This window comes from Odocoileus virginianus, chromosome 30 (assembly GCF_023699985.2).
Source record: "Odocoileus virginianus isolate 20LAN1187 ecotype Illinois chromosome 30, Ovbor_1.2, whole genome shotgun sequence".
NCBI classification, from domain to species: Eukaryota; Metazoa; Chordata; class Mammalia; order Artiodactyla; family Cervidae; genus Odocoileus; species Odocoileus virginianus.
This window is the reverse complement of record NC_069703.1, coordinates 38,792,322-38,806,804: the sequence shown is the minus strand read 5'-3', so window position 1 is coordinate 38,806,804 and position 14,483 is coordinate 38,792,322. Positions and strand designations below refer to the sequence as shown.

The following is a 14,483-nucleotide window of genomic DNA, read 5'->3' as shown; positions in this document are numbered from 1 at the left end:
CCCAAGGACCTGGCTTCTTGGCCTTGGGCCCACCCGGTAGAGCCCACAGCCAGGCCTTCCCTAATCCTTTATTCACCACTGCTCACTGGGGATTGGAGCGTAAAGTGAGTCATGCACCTGGGTCTGGGCCTGCCTTCTGCCTCCTCCCAGTTCCTGGCCCCGTTTCCTGAGTCCCCTGAGAACGCGGTAAGGAAGCATGCTCTCGGCGGCCCCCACCTCCTCCTCAGCCTCTTTGTCACCTCCTGGACCACTGTCCCTGCAGTTTCTCAGGTAAGAGGCTGGTGGCCTGGGTGAAAGGGTCAGGTTTGGCTGCTTCGTCTGGCTGCTCCTTGGGATCCTTGAGGCTGGTCAGGCTCTGGAGGGGCCTGGAGGGCTGGGTCACGTCGGATTTCCCTCCCCTCAGCACCCCATCATGGACACCTAACCCCCTTATCACTCACAGACAGAGCATACATCCTTTCACTTCTCATAGACACTTATCACACACCGTCACTAGCAGACATGGCATTCCCTCACACACTTGACAGAAAACACAGCGTCATCCCATGCAGACACCATTCATGGCCCCTCACAAATACACATCATACAACAGATCCTTAGTATCTGATGACTCAACAGTCCCTCATGGGATGTATATCATTACCCATGGGATGAAACCCATCCTTACAGACACACAAAATGTACGATAGCACTGACTCACATAACACATGACATAACACATAACACGTAACACTCACATAACAGTCACATAACACATGCTCCCCCAGTGGCTCAGAAGTAAAAGAATCTGCCTGCAGTGCAGAAGACCTGGGTTTGATCCCTGGGTCGGGAAGATCCCCTAGAGGAAGGCAAGGCAACCCACTCCAGTATTCTTGCCTGGAGAATCCACATGGACAGAGGAGCCCGGCAGGCTGCAGTCCATGGGGTTGCAAAGAGTCAGACACGACTGAGCAACTAATGCTTTCACTTTCACACAACACATGAACCCTTGCAGGACATAAGGAGCCCAGACATGAAAAACCTTCCACTCCTCACTCACAGCAAATTAACCTGCTCCACATAGACACATGCACACGCATACAGAGATCAATGCAATCACACACACATATCCTAGAAGCTCCTCACACCCCCACACAGGGCCCTGAGATCCTTGGTGGAACTGCTCAGCTGGGGCAGGGGCTGGGGCCCAGTCAGCAATGCTATCCCCCCCTCACCTCCCGCCTTGGGCCCTGCATGTGTGGTCCTGGCCAAGTCATGGAGCATTAAGAGGGGGTGGGAGGATGCCTTTCCTGGCTGGCTAAGTGCTGCTTCCTGATGATCCTGGGACTCTGCACAAGCTGATATTAAAAATCTAGCTAACATTTATCACATGCCTACCAGGGTCAGACACCAAGCTCACTGCTTTCCTGAGTACTATCTTATTTAATTATGTGATACCTTTATGAAGCAATACAGTATTTCCCTCATAGCTCAGTCGGTAAAGAATCTGCCTGCAAAGCAGGAGATCCGGGTTCGATTCCTGGGTCGGGAAGATCCCCTGGAGAAGGAAATGGCAGCCCACTCCAGTATTCTTGCCTGGAAAATCCCGTGGACAGAGGAGCCTGGCAGGCTACTACAGTCCATGGGGTCACAAGAGTCGAACACGACTTCTCAGCTAAACCACTGCCACCTTTAAGAAGTGGATAGATACTGTATTATAATCCTCATTTTGTAGCTATGTTTTCATAGTGGTTCAGAGAGGTTAAGAAACTTGCCTGATATGTCACAGCTAGCAGGCAGCAATGGGATTTAGATCTAGGTAAGTCTGAGTGACTAACACTTTCACTTTTGGAGAAGGAAATGGCTACCCACTCCAGTATTCTTGCGTGGAGAATTCCATGGACAGAGGAGTCTGGTGGGCTACAGTTCACGGGGTCATGAAGAGTCAGAGATGACTGAGCCACTAATATTTCAAGTCTGACCTCAGACTCCATATCTTTTTTATTTATTAAAATTTAAAAAAGTTTTTATAAAGAGGTCACAAAGGAGCCAGTTAAAAGTTCAGTAGATATGAAAGAACGCACAGTGAAATGATTCTCTCTTACCCTTGTTCTCAGAACACCCGATTTCATTCTCTTCCCCGAACAGTGATTGAACCCGGGCCCTCGGCAGTGAAAGTGCCCAACCACTGGATCACCAGGAAATTCCCAACCTCTCCTTTAATGGGGCAGTCTCCCAGTGAGAGTTCTAAAGCGCAGTGCCCAGACTCTAGGGGCTTCCCATGCCCTCTACCTTCCCGGGGTGAGCAGTGGGGTCTGGGAGACGGAGGGCTCCTTCCATCCTAAATCCTCTCTTGCCCTAAATCGTCAGGGAGACCCGCTCCCTTGAGTCCCCTGGGCCTGAATCTTCTCCCCTTATCTCACCCCTGGGGGCCCTGCCCCACCCCTGAGGCTTCCTTTCAGGATCCAGTGCGGGATGAGGTGACCCCTCTTAGAATCTAGGGGACGGGGAGCCCTTGGGACTCAGCCCTGACCAGAGGAGGGAGGGAGAGAGGAAGAGGAGTGAGGAGAGTGAGGACCAGCGGCCGGGCCGGTCCTCCACAGACCTAATTCCACAATGGGGTTGGAGGTGTCATTCCCGCTTCACAGGTGACGAGGCTCAGGGGACCATGTTAAGAGGCAGAGATGGGATTCAACCTCCCAAAGTCTGAGGGATGGTGAGTAAGTGAGAGAGTCAGAGAGAGAAACTGAGGCTATGATGAGGCGTCACAGAGGCTTTGGGACTGCCGAGCATCAGGGCTGCCATCCCCGGGAGGGCTCTCGAATGAGCCTGCTGCCCCAGTGACTTACGGGCTCCGAGGTCTCTGGTTTTGTAGTCATTCCCCTCCTCCAGTGATTCTTTCTCTATTCTGCCCATTTGCGCTATTTGTCTAACCTTGTCCTTTTTCTTTTTTTTGGGCAGTACCACTTGTGGGGCTAACTTAACAGATCTTAATTCCCTGAAAGGGAAGGTTGCTCAGTTGTGACCACTCTTTGCGACCTCATGGACTATACAGTCCATGGAATTCTCCAGGCTAGAATACTGGAGTAGGTAGCCTTTCCCTTCTCCAGGGGATCTTCCTGACACAGGAATCGAACTGGAGTCTCCTGCATTGCAGGCGGATTCTTTACCAACTGAGCTATGAGGGAGTATTAAATCCAGGCTCACGGCAGTGAACTCTCAGAGCCCTAACCACTGGATCACCAGGGAATTCCCCATCCTATTTAAAGTACTGTAACTTTATTGTAAATCTCGATACACAATGTGGCACTTTCTTTTTTTCTTTTCATTAATTATTTTGGCTGCGCTGGGTCTTCGTTGCTGAGTGGACCCTCTTTAGTGGCGAGAACCAGGACCGTCTCGTCCTGGAGGCTTTTATCGCTGAAGATGTTGGGCTCTGGAGTGCGGGCTCAGTAGTTGTGGCATACGACGGGCTTAGTTGCTCCTTGACATATGAGGTCTTCCAGGACCAGGGATCGAACTTATGTCCCCTGCATTGGCAAGGGGATTCTTAACCACTGAACCACCAGGGAAGTCCCTGTATCACTTTCTTGACTTATCATTCTCCAAATTATCTCTGCAAATCCCAGGCTTGGGTATATTTACAAATACATATTACAAAATCCTGTGCACCTACTGCTGAGTTAACTAGAATATTGCAGATATGATAGAAGCCTCCTGTGTGTCCTTACTAACCTTGTTCCCTCCCTCTCTCCCCAGATGTAATCATAACCTGAATCTGTCTTCATCTATTGATGCATCTGTATTGTGTCCACCAATAGTAATAATGTTTAGAGTCTTAGGAAACAGTTTCATGTTATATGAATCCTTCTGCAGCTTGCTTTTTCAGTTTACTATTATGTTTATTGTTTTTACATGTTATTACAGGTTATTACATGTAGCTCTGTTCATTTTAACATATGTACAGGATTACATTGATGTACAGGATTACATTGAGAAATATTAATATTAATATTTCCAGTGTGAACCTAAGAAGAATGTGCACATTAAACTTTAGTATGAAATTAATATCCAAAATGGTGGTGCCATTTGTCATTTCTTTTTATCAGTGTAATGAGGGTTTCCACTGTTTTACATCCTCCTCAGTACTTGGAATTGGCACACTTTCATTTTTTTCCAACATGGTAGGTTTGTTTAAACTTGAACTCCTGATTTTTCTGAAACATTGACCATATTTTATGTTTCTTAGCCTTCAGGATTTTTCTTTTGTAAACTGCCTACTTCTTTCTTCACCCATTTTTTCTATTGGGCTTCTCTTTAAGTTACTGGGTTTTAGGAATTAATATCATATTATGCTGAAAATTCTTTGATACATTTGATATAAATATCTTTTCTTGGTCTATGACTTATCTCTTTACTACTTTTATAGTATCCTTTGATGTATGCAGTTTTGAACTTTAGATGGTCATATTTATCCAACTTTTCTTTGTTATAATATTAATAATTTCTATGCCTTAATTTTTCTTTTTTTAGATATTTTTTTTGATGTGGGTAATTTTTAAAGTCTTTACTGAATTTATTACAATATTGTTTCTGTTTTATGCTCTGGTTTTTTGGCTGTGAGGCATGTGGCATCTTGACTCCCTGACTAATGATCAAATCTGTAAAATTTCCCTGATCCTTAGCTCATAAAGATACTTTCCTCTATTCTCTTCTGAAGTTTTTTTTTATCATTATAGCTAGTTCTTTATGTCAATAGAAGTTTAATTCTGGATATGGTATGAGGTTGGAATCTAATTTTGTTGTATCTTTCCCCTAATGGATAGCCAGTGGTTTGCATGAGCATCTACTCTGATTGATCTGTAATGGCAGCTCTGTCATATGTATCAAATTTCCATGTGTATGATCTTTTTTTGTGATCTCTCTTTCCAGTATCTCTATTCTATTCCTTTTGTCTACCTGCTTGTCCCTTTGTTAATACTACCCTGTCTTACTACTATAACTTTCTAATATGACCTGTTAAAAAGATGCTTGCTTCTTGGAAGAATAGTTATGTCAAACCTAGACAGTGTTTTAAAAGGCAAAGACATCACTTTGCCAACAAAGGTCATATAGTCAAAGCTATGGTTTTTCAGTAGTCATGTATGGATATGAGAGTTGGACCATAAAGAAGGCTAAGTGCTGAAGAATCGATGCTTTTGAACTCTGGTAGCAGAGAAGACTCTTGAGAGCCCCTTGGACAGCAAGATCAAACCAGTCTATCCTAAAGGAAATCAATCCTGAAGATTCACTGGAAGGACTGATGATGAAGCTGAAGCTGCAATACTTTGGATGCTTGATGTGAAGAGCTGACTCATTGGAAAAGACCGTGATGCTGAGAAAAATTGAGGGCAAAAGGAGATGGCAAGAAAGGATGAGATGGTTGGATGGCATCACAGACTCAATGGACATCAGTTTGAGCAAACTCAGAGAGATAGTGATGGACAGAGAAGCCTGGCATGCTGCAGTCCATGGGGTTGCAAAGAGTCAGACACGACTGAGCAACTGAAAACAATGGCAACAACATTAGATAGCAGAAATTCTATCATGTGTGTATGTTCTTGTTGTGCATCAAAAATTTTTTGGCTAGTCTTGGCTCTTTACTTTTTCATCTGGAATTTTAGGATCATCTAGTAAAGTTCCTTGTAGAACTCCATTGGGATTTTTTTTTTTTTTTGAGTGCTTTACATGTTATTTTTACCCCAGCTTTATTGAGGTATGATTGACAAATGTAATCGTAAGATATTTAAGATGTACATCATAGTGATTTGATATACATACATTGTGAAAGTACTCCCACCATATAGTTAATTAATATCTACTGGGATTTTGATTGAACTGGCACTGAACTTACCGATTTAACTGGGAAGAACTTACATCTTTATGATATTGACAATTCCATGAATGAATATATTGCATCTACTCATTCATCGAGTTCTTCTTGATTTCTTTTTCATTTATTTTTGCTCTGATTTTTATTATTTCTTTCCTTCTATTGACTTTGTGGGGTTTTTTGTTCTTCTTTTTCTAGTTGCTTTAGGTGTAAGGTTAGGTTGTTTATTTGATGTTTCTCTTGCTTCTTGAGGTAGGCTTGTATCAGCCTTCCTCTTAGTACTGCTTTTATTGCATCCCATAGACTTTGAGTTGTGTTTTCATTGTCATTTGTTTCTAGGTATATTTTGATTTCCTTTTTTATTTTTTTTCAGCATCTAGTTCTCATTTAGTTATTTTTCAGTAATTTTATAATTCCCTCCATTAAGACGTGACATATCTGAGGCCAAGATAGTTTTCTTGGTATCATAAATTGTGTCTTACAAAATGACATTTTCTGTTTATTGCTTGTTTATAGGAACATGATTTATTTTTTTCCTTTTGGCCACACTTCATGGGTTGCAGAATCTAAGTTTTCTGGCCAGAAACTGAACCGTGGCCACAGCAGTGAAAACACTGAGCCCTAATCACTGGATCATCAGAGAATTCCTGGAACATAAATGATTTTTATTATTGATTTTATATCCAGAAATCTTACTGAGGTCTTTTGTTGATTCTAATAATTTTCCCATGGAATAGCTTTAATATTTCTACAAATCATATTGCATGTGAAAATGATTTGCTTTTCTTTTTCAATCTTCACAACTTTTTTTTCACGTATTCTTCACAACAGAGTGAAGTACTTATGATATTTCCAGTTTGCAGATTTTGAAACAAATTTGAAGAGGTAAGCTGGCTTTTCCAAATTCAAACAGAGACTTGGTGGCAGTCAAGGTTTTGAATTCAAGTGTCTTTGATTCTAGAACCACGCTCTTTTCTCTGATGCTCTTCCTCACACATTATCCTCCACTGATGGGTGAGAAAAGGATTGTTCCCGGAAGGGAAGTGTCCACATCACTCCAAGTGAAGGACAGCTTGAGAGAGCAGAATGAAGTCACCAGAGCCTGGTGACTCAGTGGTAAAGCATCTGCCTGCCAGTGAGGGAGACATGGGTTTGATCCCTGGTCCAGGAAGATCCCACAGGCCATGGAGCGACTAAGTCTGTATGCCACAACTCCTGACCTGTGCTCTAGATCCCACGTGCAGCTACTGAAGCCTGCACGCCTAGAGTCTCCACCACAAGAGAAGCCACTGCTGCGAGAAACCCATGCACCACAACTAGAGAACAGTCCCCACCTGCCACAATGAGAGAAATGCCTGAGCGGCAGTGAAGACTTGGCACAGTCAACAATAAATAAATAAATAAAATTATTTTAAAAAATAGCCGTGCAGGACAGAACTAGGGTCCAGGGTAGCTAGGGTTCAGGGTAACTAGGGTTTAGGGTATATAGAGTTTAATGTAGCTGGACTGTAATTCCTTTTCCACCTACCAGCTATGTTGCTTTGGATAATTCACATTGTCTTTTTAACCTTATTCATTCATTCAGTAAACTTAATCAAGGAGCACCTGCAATGTGCCAGTCAGTGTTCCAGGTAATGGGATACAGTACTGTAATCAAGAAACAAATCCCTGCTCTCAAGGAACTTACAACTTAGTTGGGGACATAGATAATGAACAAAGTAAACAAGTGGAATATATGATGTGTTAAATTGATAAGTGCTGTGGAGAAAAATAAAGTAAGGTAGGAGGGCCTAGGGCATGTCAGCGAACGGCTACAATTTGTTTGAGTAACTGGGGAAGCCTCATTGAGGAAGTCGCACTTGAGTAAAGACCTGAACTCTGGGTATCTGGGGAGGAGCATTCTAGGCCAAGAGAACAGTAGGTGGAAAAGCTTGAGGCAGGTGTGTGCCTGGAGTGCTGGTGGAGATCAGCAAAGGTGGTCTGACTTGGGAGTGGGGGGCCAGAAGTCGGAGATGAGGTCAGGTCTTACATGTCCTTGGGGGCATTTTAAAGGCCTTTGGCTTTTAAAAAATAATTTTATTTATTTATTTTTTGGCTGCACTGGGTCTTTGTTGCTGTGAGTGGGCTTTCTCTAGTTGCAGTGCCCAGGCTTCTCATTGCAGTTCCTTCTCTTGTTGAAGCATGCAGGCTCTAGAACACAGGCTCAGTAGTTTCAGCACACGGGCTTAATTGCCCCGAGGTATGTGGGATCTTCCTGGACCAGGGAACAAACCCATGTGCCCTGCGTTGGCAGGTGGATTCTTAACCACTGAACCACCAGGGGAGTCCAAGACTTCAACTTTTGCTCTAAATGAGGTGGAAGCCACTGGCAGGTTTTGAGCAGAGGAATGATGTGATCTGACCGATGATGACATTTAATAGGCTCAAGGCACTATGGTGTTGAGAACAGACTAAAAGAGGTGTGACGGTGGAAGCAGGGAGAACAGTGAGGGGCCACATCCAGGTGAGACATGATGGTGGCTTGGACCTGAGCCATGAAAGTGGAGATGGTGAAAGGTGGTCAGATTTTGGATTGATTGATCAATCTAGCAATCAACTATCATCATTTAAAGTTTAAGGTAAATTCATTAATTTAAAATATTTGTTTGATGAAGGAAACTTTAAAATATTTTATAAACCCAAACATAAGGCCACTCTTCAAATAAGCAATCCCTTATTTTCCTGATGACAAGATTCCCCAAAGACACTTATTTTTTTTTTTTTTTTTTTGGCTTCATGGCTTGTAGGATTTAAGTTTCCCGACCAGAAATTGAACCCAGGCCATAGCAGTGAGATGGAGGAGCACAGGGCCCACTGGTCCACAGAGAATTCCCTCGAAAACTTTTTAAGGCCAGCTTGAATATATAAACTCTTTGGAATGAAGATGACATAATCCTGAGTTTCTCAACCTCAGCACTGTTAACATGTTGAGCCAAATACATTTTTGTTGCAGGGACTGCTCTGTGCCTTGTAGGCTGGTTGGCAGCCTTGCTGGCTTCTGCCCCCTAGATGCCAGCAGTACCCCAGTCCCCTCCTCCCCTGCCACCGGTGACAACCAAGAATGTGTCCAGACGTTGACACACGTGTTTGGAAGGGAAAGTAGCCCCTGGTGAGAATGACTGCTGGAGTCAAATGCCTGTTTACAATATTTAATTATTTTTAATTATTTGTTATTTTGGCTGCACTGGGTCTTCATTGCGGCTCCTGGGTTTTCTCCTGTTGCTGATCTAGAGCTCCGTCTCAGTAGTTTCGGGACAGAGGCTTAATTGCCCCAAGGCATGTGGGATCTTCCCAGATCAGGAACTGAACTCGTGTCCTTTGCTTTGGTAGGTGGATTCTTAACCACTGGACCACCAGGGAAGCCCTAACATTCTTTTTAAAAATCATTTAATTTTTAATTGAAGTATAATTGATTCACAATGTTGTGTTAGTTTCAAGTATACAACAAAGTGATTCAGGTTAATTTATTCTTTTAGTTACTGACATAATCATTCTGGGCAATAATTTACTATTTTACACATAATGCGCTTTTACATGCTCAAATTTCATGAAACTAGTTTAGTCACATCCATTATATATGTCATTGATGTCAGCAGCTTTACTGTTATTGTTGTTTTCTTTCATTTAACAGAAGATTCCAAGGTACATCATTTTTACTTCCATTAACCTTGTATGAGATACAGCACTTAATGTCCTAAGAAGATGCTATCATAGTTAAAGCCCATCCCAAGACACAATTATGCTTTTTATGGCTTGAGGACAGTTCTCTTTTTCACTGTTGTTCTCATCTCTAAAATTCAAACAAATATTGAATTACTTTAAAAAAACAAACAACAAAAATCCCTTTCTTATAAAAAATTAAAAATTCATGCAAAAGTACACCTGAGGTATAATGGATCCCCAGGATTCTTGACAGGATAATCCCATGGATGTAGGAGTCTGGTGGGCTACAGTCCATGGGGTCAAAGAGGTAGACACAACTTAGTGACTGAGCACACTACATCCAAGGTATCAATACACCCTAAGAGTAAGGAATTATCTAAACTTTGATATATACATTAGACACTTCATTAAAGTATCAGCTTACAAAGCCACATCCTCCTTAACAACATTAACTTTAAAAGGAGCACTAAAACAGTGTTTTTTTTTATTGCACGTCATTTTGCTATATGTAGACTCAAGCTTTGGCTCATTTAAAGTTACACAAGCCTGAGTAAGGGAACAGGACCAAATTTTTGAACCATACATTGAACTAATTTTAGACTATCAGCTTATTAGCAAAATCAGTATGAACTGAGGTGTTGTACTTAAAGAAAAAGTAAGTTAGGACAGGTGGTCTCTACACCCTGGAAACTGCCAGGGTGTCTCAGCACTGTAGCTGTGCATCATTGCTATAAGAGTTGAACAGTGAAAAGTGTTTCAGTTCAGTTCAGTTCAGTCACTCCATCGTGGCCCACTCTTAGCAACCATGGACTGCAGCAAGCCAGGCCTCCCTGTCCATCACCAACTCCCGGAGTTTACTCAAACTCATGTCCAGTGAGACAGTGATGCCATCCAACCATCTCATCCTCTGTTGTCCCCTTCTACTCCTGCCTTCAATCTTTCCCAGCATCAGGGTCTTTTCCAGTGAGTCGGCTCTTCGCATCAGGTGGCCAAATTATTGGAGTTTCAGTTTTAGCATCAGCCCTTCCAATGAATATTCAGGACTGATTGCCTTTAGGATGGACTGGTTGCTGTCCAAGTGACTCTCAAGAGGCCTCTCCAACACCACATTTCAAAAGCATCAATTCTTCTGCACTTAGCTTTCTTTATAATCCAACCCTCACATCCATACCTGACCACTGGAAAAACCATAACTTTGACTAGATGGACCTTTGTTGGCAAAGTAATGTCTCTGCTTTTTAATATGCTGTCTAGGTTGGTCATAACTTTCCTTCCAAGGAGCAAGCATCCTTTTAATTTCATGGCTGCAGTCACCATCTGCAGTGATTTTGGAGCCCTGGAAAATAAACTCTGCCACTGTTTCCATTGTTTCTCCATCTATTTCCCATGAAGTGATGGGACCAAATGCCATGATCTCAGTTTTCTGAATGTTGAGCTTTAAACCAACTTTTTCACTCTCCTCTCTCACTTTCATCAAGAGGGTCTTTAGTTCTTCTTCACTATCTGCCATAAGGTTGGTGTCATCTGCATATCTGAGGTTATTGATATTTCTCCTGGCAATCTTGATTCCAGTTTGTGCTTCTTCCAGCCCAGAGTTTCTCATGGCATACTCTGCATAGAAGGTAAATAAACAGGGTGACCATCTACAGCCTTGACGTGCTCCTTGGAACTAGTCTGTTGTTCCATGTCCAGCTCTGTTGCTTCCTGATCTGCGTATAGGTTTCTCAAGAGGCAGGTCAGGTGGTCTGGTATTCCCATCTCTTTCAGAATTTACACAGCTTATTGTGATCCACACAGTCAAAGGCTTTGGCATAGTCAATAAAGGAGAAGTAGAGGTTTTTCTGGAACTCTCATGCTTTTTCAATGATCAAGCGGATGTTGGCAATTTGACCTCTGGTTCCTCTGCCTTTCCTAAATCCAGCTTGAACATCTGTAAGTTCATGGTTCATGTATTGTTGAAGCCTGGCTTGGAGAATTTTGAGCATTACTTTACTAGTGTGTGAGATGAGTGCAACTGTGTGGCAGTTTGAACATTCTTTGTCATTGCCTTTCTTTGGGACTGGAATGAAAACTGACCTTTTCAAGTCATGGGGCCACTTCTGAGTTTTCCAAATTTGTGGCATATTGAGTGCAGCACTTTCACAGCATCATCTCTTAGGATTTTAAATAGCTCAACTGGAATTCCATCACCTCCACTAGCTTTGTTCATAGAGATGCTTCCTAAGGTCCATTTGACTTCACTTTCCAGGATGTCTGGCTCTAGGTCAGTGATCACACCATTGTTATTATCTGGGTCATGAAGATCTTTTTTGTTTAGCTCTGTGTATTCTTGCCACCTCTTCTTTATACTTCCTGCTTCTGTTAGCTCCATACCATTTCTGTCCTTTATTGAGCCTGTCTTTGCATGAAATGTTCCCTTGTATCTCTAATTTTCTTGAAGAGATCTCTAATCTTTCCCATTCTATTGTTTTCCTCTATTTCTTTGCACTGATCACTGAGGAAGGCTTTCTTATCTCTCCTTGCTATTCTTTGGAACTCTGCATTCAGATGGGTATATCTTTCCTTTTCTCCTTTGCCTTTAGCTCCTCTTCTTTTCTCAGCTATTTGTAAGGCCTCTTCAGACAACCCTTTTGCCTTTTTGCATTTCTTTTTCTTGGGGATGGTCTTGATCACTGCCTTCTGTACAATGTCATGAACCTCTGTCCATAGTTTGAAAATGCATTGGCAGGTGGATTCTTTACCGCTGAGCCACCATACAGGAAGCCCTATATCTTTCATATGTGTCTCTAAAAGATAGGAATTCTTTTAACATAATCGTGAAATCATAGTATGAAAAGTATTTACATATGTAAAAAATGTAAACCTCCTCAGGAATATATGATAAACATTCTTGTCATTTACTTTAAACTCATGGTGGTGATTAACTTTCTTTCCACTCAAAACTTCTGAGAGTTTCCCTGGTGGCTCAGACAGTAAAGAATTTGCCTGCGGTGCAGGAGACTTGGGTTCAATCCCTGGGTTGGGAAGATCCCCTGGAGAAGGGAACGGCAACCCACTCCAGTATGCTGACCTGGAGAATTCATGGGCAGAGGAGCCTGGAAGGCTACAGTCCATGGGATTGCGAAGAGTCAGACACAACTGAGCGACCTTCACTTCACTTCAGGAACCATCAACCAACACTAACAATTATCAACCCATTTTTTTTTTTCCAGTTGAGGTATGTCCCATTTTATTCTGAAGCAAACCCCAAATACATAATTTCATCTGTAACTATTTCTTTCTGTTGTTGTTACTTAACTGCTAAGTCGTGTTCAATTCTTTGCAATTCATGGACTGTAGTATGCCAACCTCCTCTGTCCATGGGATTCCCCAGCCTTGAATACTGGAGAGTGTTGCCATTTCCTTCTCCAGGGGATCTGCCTGACCCAGGGATTGAACCCACATCTCCTGCATTGGGAGGTGCATTCTTCACCACTGAGCCACCAGGGAAGCCCTATATATTTCATATGTGTCTCTAAAAGATAAGAATTCTTTGAACATAATTGTGAAATCATTAACCTAACAATCCACATTAATTCCTTAGTATAGTTGAATATCCAATGTGTTCAAATTTCTGACTGTTTTGTAATTCCTCTTTTTCTTTTTTTGCTCCTCTCTCTCTCTCATTTGTTTGAATCGGGATCCAAAAAAGGCTCACACGCAGCATTCTGGTTGCTGTTTCTTAAATCTCATTTAATCTGTAGGTTCTTCCCGTCATCATTTTCTCCTGTATCATTTGTTGGAGAAGCCAGATGGTTTGTTCTGTGCATTCACTACAGTCTGAGTTTGCTGTGGATATCCTTATGATCTGTTCCTTTTCTGTATATTCTGTAAACTGGTAGTTGAACTGGCTAATTATGTTTCTATTTCCTTGGCAAGACTGTTGCGTAGATAGCATTGTGAATTGAGCACGCACAAACACAACTTTATTAGGAAAGCTTCCAAACACACAAGAAGAGAGGGAAGAATAATAAATCTCTGTATACCCGGATTAGTTTCACACAGCGGCTGTAACAAATGACCACAAACTTGGTGGCTTAAAATAACACACATTTATTCTTGTACAGTTCTGGAGGCCAGAATTCCAAAATCAGTTTCTTTTCTTTGACTGAACAGCACAGCACTCCTCAACCAGGCTTGAACCTGGGCCCTGAGCAGTGAAAGCTCAGAGTCTTAACCACTCGACAGCCAGGGAATCCCCCTAAAATCAGTTTTGATGAACAAGGAGTCAGCACCGTGCTCCCTCCAGAGGCTCCAGGGAGGAGTCCCTTCCTTGCCTCTTCCAGTTTCTGGTGGTGGCTGGCATTCTTGGGTTGTGGCCGTGTCTCTCTGCCTTTATGGCCACATTGCCTTTTCCTCTTCTGTCTGTATCCAGTTTTACTCTCTTACTCAGATATTGGTGATTGCATAAAGGCTCATTTGGATACTCCAGGATAATCTCCCCATTTTAAGAGTGTTTATTTAATGATACTTGCAGATCTTTGTCATGTAAGATAAAGTGTACAGCTTCCAGGGATTAGGACCTGATATTTTTGTGGGCCATTATTCAGCCTACACAATACCCATTCCCTAGATTCAATATTCTGCCTCTCTTTCTTTTTATTTTCTTTGTTCCTTTCATCCTTATCTTCCCTTCCCTCCCCTCTCCTCCACTCCTTTCTCTCTCTCTCTCCTTATTTTACTGTACTATTTTAAAGCAATTCCCTGTAATTCCATCTCTAAATATTTCCATATATATGAACATTTTCTCAGGTAACCACACCCTCTGCTGTAGAATCATCAAGTCTTAACCACTGACTGCCAGGGAAGTCCCTGAATTCGATTTTTATTTCTCTTAAGTCTCTTTTAACGTAAAGATTCCTGGATTAAAAGTCCTCTCTCCATTCCCCAT

At 42.4% G+C, this 14,483-nt stretch overlaps 1 protein-coding gene across 1 annotated transcript in view; it reads left to right on the top strand.

Annotated features, from left to right (window-relative positions):
• Positions 1 to 130: 130 nt before the first annotated feature.
• Positions 131 to 14,483, top strand: part of PTAFR (platelet activating factor receptor) — a 52,133-nt gene continuing 37,780 nt past the window's right edge. Inside the window, exon 1 of the mRNA XM_020909100.2 lies at positions 131 to 270. Coding sequence (XP_020764759.2) covers positions 197 to 270 — 74 coding nt within the window. The 5' untranslated portion in view covers positions 131 to 196. The remainder of the gene's footprint in view (positions 271 to 14,483) is intronic.